The sequence below is a fragment of the Chenopodium album genome, chromosome 10 (assembly GCF_948465745.1).
Source record: "Chenopodium album chromosome 10, dcCheAlbu1.1, whole genome shotgun sequence".
Lineage (NCBI taxonomy): Eukaryota > Viridiplantae > Streptophyta > Magnoliopsida > Caryophyllales > Amaranthaceae > Chenopodium > Chenopodium album.
The window spans coordinates 54597383-54605796 of record NC_137843.1 but is presented as its reverse complement, the minus strand read 5'-3'; the positions used below and the strand labels follow the sequence as shown (position 1 = coordinate 54605796).

At 34.9% G+C, this 8414-nt stretch overlaps 1 protein-coding gene and 1 non-coding gene across 2 annotated transcripts; both read right to left on the bottom strand.

Annotated features, from left to right (window-relative positions):
• Window positions 1–76: 76 nt before the first annotated feature.
• On the bottom strand, window positions 77–163 carry LOC145565943 (small nucleolar RNA Z122). The gene has a single exon (XR_014095292.1). It is a non-coding gene; the product is annotated as a small nucleolar RNA Z122 (small nucleolar RNA).
• Window positions 164–1295: 1132 nt separating this feature from the next.
• On the bottom strand, window positions 1296–4864 carry LOC145562556 (cyanate hydratase-like). The gene is made up of 4 exons (XM_081622861.1): window positions 4495–4864; window positions 3129–3200; window positions 2389–2497; window positions 1296–1620 (listed from the first exon to the last, which is right to left on the bottom strand). The coding sequence occupies exons 1-4, from the start codon at window positions 4767–4769 to the stop codon at window positions 1585–1587; spliced, it is 492 nt and encodes a 163-aa protein (XP_081478987.1). The 5' UTR covers window positions 4770–4864; the 3' UTR covers window positions 1296–1584.
• Window positions 4865–8414: the final 3550 nt, after the last annotated feature.

The window sequence follows — 8414 nt, the reverse complement described above, 5'->3', positions numbered from 1 at the left end:
AGCTATTCATCTCTGTTTTTCCTGCTTTGCTGAGAATGGACTTTTTCATTTTTGTAAAAATAAATAAAATTAGAAAATAGGGATCAGACTGACGTGCAAATAATACGAATCAGCAAAGCTAATGCTTCAGATTAAATACGATAGTTTATCATCATTTCCCAAAAATAATTTTAATAAAAAATGTATCATCTCCAATGATCGGAAACCTCATTTGATAATTAGAAGATCAGAACAGGGAGGAGATGGAAAATCTGAGATTAATATAAGTCCATTAGCATTCAAAATTAGTCATCGCCAAAGGCCGACTAGCTTTGCCAAGATGGACTAAATCTATCTTTTTAATCATGCCAAAAATCATTACTGGAAATTTTAGCAGGAAAAAATTGAAAAGGTTAAGCTAAGATTTTAAAGAAGAAAAAATGGGTTTTGGATTTAGTTTTAGTAGGAGAGAAAAGAGTGAGCGAAGAAGATGCAGATAGCGGAGACGACTGATTGGGAAAGGGTTTGAGGGGAGATATTATATAGCTGCGCTTTTTTTAGGGTTTCAGGTATCAATGAGAAACAAACATTTCCGTGCTGTATTCTATTCGGGTCGACCCGACTTTTTTTTTTTTTTTTTTTTTTTTCTTTTGGAGGTAAAGTTATCAACAAGATTACAAGAGTATGTGTTTCAAAAAAAAAAAAAAAAGTATGACTAGACCGATTTCATCCAAAACTTGCAAAGCCATATTCAAATATGGTACCAAACATAGCTTTGTCTAATGGTAATATTTACATATCACAATATGAAGGTTGTGGGATCAAATCTTATTTGAGCCACTTTGGAGTGGAGATTCCCTTACTCTTAACTTAGTTGGGAGCACTTATGAGAAGTTCCAACTTGATAGGGCCCTTCTCTTTACCAACTCAAAAAAAAAAAAAAAAAAAACTCAAATATGGTCTGTCCAACCCAACTTTTGATCATTTACTGTGTATAGAGTGAGACTCATGACCTATAATAGTGTATACGAGATCATTTTGAGTTTAAAATTTTAATTAACTAAACTAGTTATATTGGGCGTAAATCTGTATGTGTTCATTACAAATCTTATTCAATGCATTATACTTGGTACGATTCCCCCCCACCCACCCCCCCCCCCCCCCCAAAAAAAAAAAAAAAAAAAAAAAAAAACTTGGTACGATATACACAAAAGGGGGTTGTTGAATAATAGGATTGGAGTGTAGACGTAAGTAATTCAAAACACCCTCATCTTCCGAACTTTAACATAAAAAGAGTAAACATTTACAAGCACAAATTAATTTAAATGCAGCTTATCCGAGTTTGTTTCAAAAGGACTGCCACACCATTTTTATTTCAAGACCGGAAGGAACTAGTACGAACAAGAGTTCTTTTTATTGCATGAGTGTTTTCCAATAGCATTATTGACACAATGATTTTACACAGATTAACTTAAGTAGACTGTACTACACAACAATGTTTTTGGTACAGCAATTAAGTACTCGCAAAACTTGCTACGTTCTTGATGAATATGACTTCATTTACATCAAATGACAGAGTTTTTGTACAAGGATTCTTCATCGTCCTCAATTCCTTGGTCTTGATAGCATGTGCTCAGACTTCTGGCAGCGAGAGAAATGCAAACGTGTTAACTTCGAGTAGATATCAAACAACATTTAAACAAAGCTAATTCAAGCAAACTAGAATAGAGATAGTATGTTTGGAGTAAGGTAATAATATGCTCTGTATCAAGGAATAGAGACAAAAAAAAAAGCGTAATACGACCTAATCCCAGCATGAAGGTCTAAGAAGAGGTATAACCACTATTTTTTTTTTTTTTTTTTTTTTTTTGGTGTTTAGAGAGCCACAAGGGCGGGGGTGAGAATTGATCACAAGATCACTTGAAACCGAGATGAAAGCTCTAACCACTTGAGCTATTCCTCACTCTTAGTAGAACACCACTATGAAGGAAGCATTTCCTTCATTATTTACATTATAACTCATTACCACGTAAAAATATGGGAGTTAATGGTGATGATCGCTGAAGAATATCGACAAATCCAAAGTGACGTAGCTAGTAAAGCACCATCCTAGACATCCTAAGATAGCGAGGTAGTGACATCCATATGAAAGATCCCACACCAAATTACAACCAAACAATCCATTACCTTTTTCCCAACTAACTAAATCTCTTATATGAATATAATGACAATGGCCAAATTTGCAACTTTTTAACCATTTAAACCACTTTTTGTACATGATTAGTGCTTGGGTGTTCCCATCTAAAAATTTAGTATTAGGCTACAACAAGAAAGGTACTAGAATGTTCAAACTTACAATGGAACTTTTTGTTATCCAGAAAAAGAGTGAATATGATAAATCCAACTGACCTGCTCAGTGTATGGCAAATACTTCCCATCAAAAGTAACCACAACCCTGTCCTTTCCATCAACGCCTTTGACCTTATCGACCGAGCAATAGAAATCTATGGCTGACATGCTAAACATGAGTCAAATGAACAACCAATACAAAATGTCAGTAAACAAAAAACAAGCATGGCATATAAGTAAATCAATGACAAGCCAACAACAAATGACCAACTTATATCCCGAGCCATATTGAGAGCAAGAGTAACACTTAGTACATTGCAGATATAACATAAGGTTTGATAGATTAGCATGTCTAGTGGATGGAGAATATATTAAGAGTTCAATTGATTGTATAATGATTGGTGAACATGAACTGCTGAATGAGCCTGTGTTAATCTAAAATAGAGACTAAAAAACAGGTCTGCAAGATGGCCCAAAAGTAATAATGGTTATACCATTGGCTAGTTGCAAAATGATGTATATGATAATTAAAATTACAATAAGGGATCAATTATCTCGTATCCTAACCCTCTTATTTTGGAGGAGCTTAAATTATTCAGTAATTGGGATTAAACATCCGATAGTTTTACAATCGCATAAGTCCAAAGGAAACAGAAAAAGTGGATCGTCAACTATACGAGAACATCTCAAATTTCCTCAATAAGATTAGCTGAACAGAGTGAATATAGCAATCAAGAGAAGAGAGATAGAGCATAAATTTAGTATATGAACTAAGAGCAAGAGTATAGTTAGATCCTTACATGCCATCACCAAACTCCTCGTTGATTATTTCTTTTATGCTCTCACCAAAATGCATGGTTGCTTCATGCAACCTGTAGACATGGCATTATTAAAAAGGAAAGAATGTACTGAAACCAATGCATTATTATAGTGGAAACAAACTAAAAGGAAGATTGAAACAAAGTTTTGCACCAATATTTTTATATTTTATCAAGAATTTGGATCATATTAGTCTTAACATTCTTAAAATAAACAAGTAGGAATTTTTTTATATATTTGGAGGAAGAGGGGGTGGTAGAGAAAAAGTCCATAGGGTAATTGGGCAATGCATTATTACAGCAAGACCCAGGCACCCAGCAAACAATTATCAAAGATAATCAAAGGAATTTCATCGTTCCATTCCAAACCACAGGCATATTAATGATATCAAGATCACCGGAGAAAGGAGATTCTAGCTAGTACATGTTTAGCATGGTTAAGCTCGCTTTTCTATGGCGGCAACATCCACAACGGCCACAGAAAATAATAAATATACCAACAAGAATAACCAACTGAATAAAAGAACACAAAAACATTCCATTCAATAAAACCAAAACACCACCAAAGCCATGCTTAATAGTAGCACAAACTATAACATTCAATCAAACTTCTAGCCAAACTTTTCATCAGCCAAAATCGGGTGCATAGTAATTCTACAAATGTTCTTCAGGAGCTCAAACAAATAGAACTTCTATAGAGCAATTCAAACTTCTTCAATCCATCATGAATACTTCAAATTTACCACATGACCACATCATATTGGAGCACATACTAAAATGTCAACCAAATAACTTTCCATCTCTCTCAAAAATTTCTTCATTGTACAGAAATTAAGCATATATACCTCCATATAACTACTACTTGGGCAAAACAATTGATTAATCCTTCAAAACCAATCAAAATTACCCCAAATAAAATAAAACCCCAAATTGGATATCAGTAGTGGTAGTACAACATACACTCAACACAATAACCCAGAAAAATTAATTAGAAAATCAAATAATTTAATGCAAGTGGATTACATAGGGCAATTAATTAATCAATCCACAACATACATAATCAACAAATTAAATCATAACCCAGATGATAATGCTAATAACCCAGAAAAACCAAAACCAATATTCAATATCAACAACATAATCACATAATAATCAACAAATTAAACCATAATCCAGATGATAATACTAATAATCCAGAAAAACCATACCCAAATTTAAATAACCACCAACATAATCAATAATCCCTAAATAATCAACAAATTAAAACTAACCCAGATGATAAAACTAAAATCCCAGAAAATCAAAACCAAATTTCAAAATCTCATGACAATAGGAGAGAGAAAAAGACCTATAAATGGCGGGTTCTTGGGTCAAATCAGGATCATAAGATCTGAAAGGAGGTCTCATCATAAGCTCAATATGATCATCAGTCAATTCGGGTAACGCAGCCCGGAGTTTAGGGGCAGTATCGGGCTTCAATTGGGCTTGGCGTCGAAGAAGCTGGGCTACATAAACGTTGGTAAGACCAGTTTCAGAAGCAATTTGGTTGAAGGATTTTCCTGATTTTTTCTTGGCTTCTTGAAGTTTCTCTACTACTGATAAGGTGTATGCTGACGACGCCATTGTTGGGCTAAGTGAGGTTATTGGATGAGGTTGAGGTATACGAATTTAGGGGAAGATGAATGAATGATGATAACGAGTATATAAGTAGTGTGATTGTGTGTGTAATAAATTTTGCTACTCTTGCTTCTAAAATGTCCAGGAATAGTTATCAAAATTACTACGAAAGCTATGTTTGACCGATGTTTGGTTTGTACACTCCTGTTGTAACTGTTTAAAAACGACATTCACGTAATTTTAGACACGAAATGATATAAGGATTGAGTTCAAATTAACAAGATGTATTAATCAGATGAAAGACCGAGCAATGTAAACTTAAATCACTTGTCGTTTCATAAAAGAATGTACTTTATAGGTCATAGCTCGTAATGAAACGAGCGTATAATTTACTTGAGACATTCAAGTAAATTATATGCTCATATATATACAACATAATTACAGCTAGTATGCTAATAACTTTCATGGCATGTTCTGAGTAAGTAGGAAGAAAGACGAGAAGAAGATGAGCAGCCATAATTGAGGAGCTTTGAGAGAAAAGATAGAAAAAAACTACATTTATAAATTGTATTATTGAGGAGCTACTTGTATTATTATGATAATAACAAACATCCCAAAATTGAGGAAACAAACATAAACTAACTAAACCAATTTGACTATACCATGAACTCCAAAACAACAAGTGACAATGAATAGAAATGATGGTGTTCAAAGCCATGATCTATGTCATTAAAGGCCATTCGAACCATAGTTCATGTCAATTAGTTTAATTTTACAACAGTATTATTATATTTTATGTCATTTGCCTATCTTTATTTCTTGTTCTTATACCAAACGTGTCATAAGCTTATAAACTGTGAATAGGTGCCTTAATTGAGGTGACTCCATGGCATAATAATTGATAAATAAATGCACACATATTGAGAGTATCAAAACAAAAATCCTAACAAATAATATAGTATATAACCTCTAACAACCAAGGAGCTACATCCGTTCAAAAACATTAATACTCCGTCGTAGTATTAGGAATCCCAAGATACTCGCAATTTCGTAAGCATCTTATATAAAAAAAAAAAAAAAAAACTAAGTATCCCCACATTAGCTGCTACCTAGTTTGTTTTACTAGACAGCCAATCATTCAATTAATTAAAAGTCATCTTATTATCAATGGCTATTGAAGAAGCAGGAATTGATGATTACACAAAAGATGGAACAGTTGATCTCAAAGGCAACCCTGTTCGTAGATCCAAGCGTGGTGGTTGGAGAGCTTGCTACTTTTTTGTTGGTATGTTTTTGTATTCAATTCCTCTCTTATCTTATTCTTATAGCCGAATCATCCATTTATAAGTAGTCAATAGCTAGCAATGAGAAAAGAGTCTCTCAAAACGAGATGTCTATTACTCATTTCGTTTCATATCGTTCTTCCTATTTGAATTTTTTTTTTTGAAAACATAATTAGTCAAATTACTAAAATCATTATGAAACATAGAAAATAGTTCTTTTGAAATTTTCTCTCTTTTTCTCATGGTGTTTGTTGTCATGCATAGCATAAAAAAAATAATGAAATCGAATGTATTTCGTTCATAGCATATTATATTTGGAATTGAATTATACGGAGTATACACATACCATAACATAATTAAAAGCTTATTCAGTATCCTTATAAGAGAAGTCTTATATTAACCTCATTTTTACTTTATAAGAGAAGTCTTATATTAACCTCATTTTTACTTATCTGAACTGAACTTATCAGAACTTATAATATCTTAAATAAGTGAAAAATAAGATTTCTGATTTTCTTATAACTAACAATAAAAAGTGAAAAATTACCTTTTTCTTGTTTCTTTTTTTTTTTTGGTGAAGGAGAGGGGCAAGCCCCAAGGGAAAAACAAGCTAAAACAGAACAAAACAAACAGAAAAAAGAAAACAAAAGGAAAACAGAAAAGGAAACTAACAGCAAAGCCATAAGGGCTAAGTAAGTAGCAACTAGAATGACTTATTCGTAGGCACCATCCTAGGTAATGCTACACCCCCCAAATCCTCCAATAAAATAGCATTAAGATCCCTCGGGACCGCCTCTAAAAGCTCAAGGTTGAGACTCGCTGAAACTCCGTAATTAGCAAGCCAATCCGCAGCACGGTTAGCTTCACGAAAGCAATGCGAGATCACCACCTCCCAATCTCTATGAGAAATCAGGGCTTTGCATTTTCGAATTAAATGAATGTAGGGAGAGTTAGTAGGAGTATCTTCCACTAACAGTGCAGCAACAACTTTGGAGTCAATCGAAAGCTGCACTTTTCGATGTCCTCCCTCCCAGGCAACCATTAAACCTTTCATCACAGCAACAATTTCAGCTTTAGTGCAAGAACATATTCCACAACTAATAGCAAAGCACTCGAACAACTCCCCATTGCTGCCTCTGATGATACCTCCAGCCCCTGCTCTTCCTGGATTCCCCTTAGATGCCCCGTCTGTATTCAGCTTCACCCACCCCAAATTTGGAAAACTCCACCTGATATAGACTTGCTCTCTCTTACGCTTGCCTCCTTGCCGCATCTTCATCAATCCTGCATCTAATGCTTTCTTAATGATTCCAATTCTAGCAAAGATAAAACTAATCTGATCAACTGGAATATTAGGAGTAACATTGAAAGATTTTTCGTTTCTCCATTTCCACAACCACCAACACGTGACACCAAATACTCTTGGCCATTCTTCACCCTTCACCTCATCTCCATCTTCTAAATTATCAAGCAGCCAATCCAGCACGGGAACATTGAGATCATTGGCAGTTACAGGAACACCAATTTTCTGCCAAATTCTCTGTGCAGATGCACACTCCCTTAGAACATGGCTCGTTGTTTCTTCAGCAGCTCCACATGTCAAACACCTAGGATCAACAGTTAGATTTCTCACAAATCTATTTCGATTAGTCATTATTCTGTCTTGAGCTGCTAACCAAAGAAAGAATCTAATTCTTTGAGGAATTGGTGCTCTCCAAATGATTCTCCATCCTCTCAAATTCTCTACATCAGCATCTTCATTCCCTCTCATAATCGCAATAGCAGATTTAATTGAGAATCCACCTGAGGGGGTACCCTTCCAATACACCTCATCAACCACTTCATCATCCTTGATCACCGAGTGAGTAGAGATTTCACCAAGGATTCTTTCAGATAAGTAGTCTGCAAACAATTCGAGTTTCCACCCCACGTTGTTATCCCACATCTCACGAACTGTCATATCTTGAATGGAAAGGGGTGGTTCTCTATTTGCATATTCAATCAAAGGCTTCTCTGTAGCCCATCGATGGTGCCAAAAGAACGTTCTACAACCATTTCCAACAACCATATTAACACCCTTTCTAACAGTGTCAACACTGCTCATTATCCCCTTCCAAGTACTTGATGCATTCGGTTTGTCTTTAAACATATCCAAGTCGCATCTATTATCACAATATTTAGCACGCAATACTCTTGACCACAGAGCATTTGGTTCAGCCAACAATCTCCACCCGAGTTTAGCTAAAAAAGCCTTATTCGAGTCTCTCATAGAGTTGAAACCCAGACCACCTTCTTCCTTTGGCTTGGTAATATTCTCCCACGCAACTAAATGAACTCTTCGCTGCCCATTCCTTTCACCCCACAAGAA

Coding starts and splice junctions, on each gene's coding strand:
- LOC145562556 (XM_081622861.1), bottom strand. CDS start 4,769: ATGGCGTCGTCAGCATACACCTTATCAGTAGTAGAGAAACTTCAAGAA. Junction 3,201..4,494: donor CAAGAACCCGCCATTTATAG/GTCTTTTTCTCT, acceptor CCATGTCTACAG/GTTGCATGAAGCAACCATGC. Junction 2,498..3,128: donor GAGGAGTTTGGTGATGGCAT/GTAAGGATCTAA, acceptor ACTCATGTTTAG/CATGTCAGCCATAGATTTCT.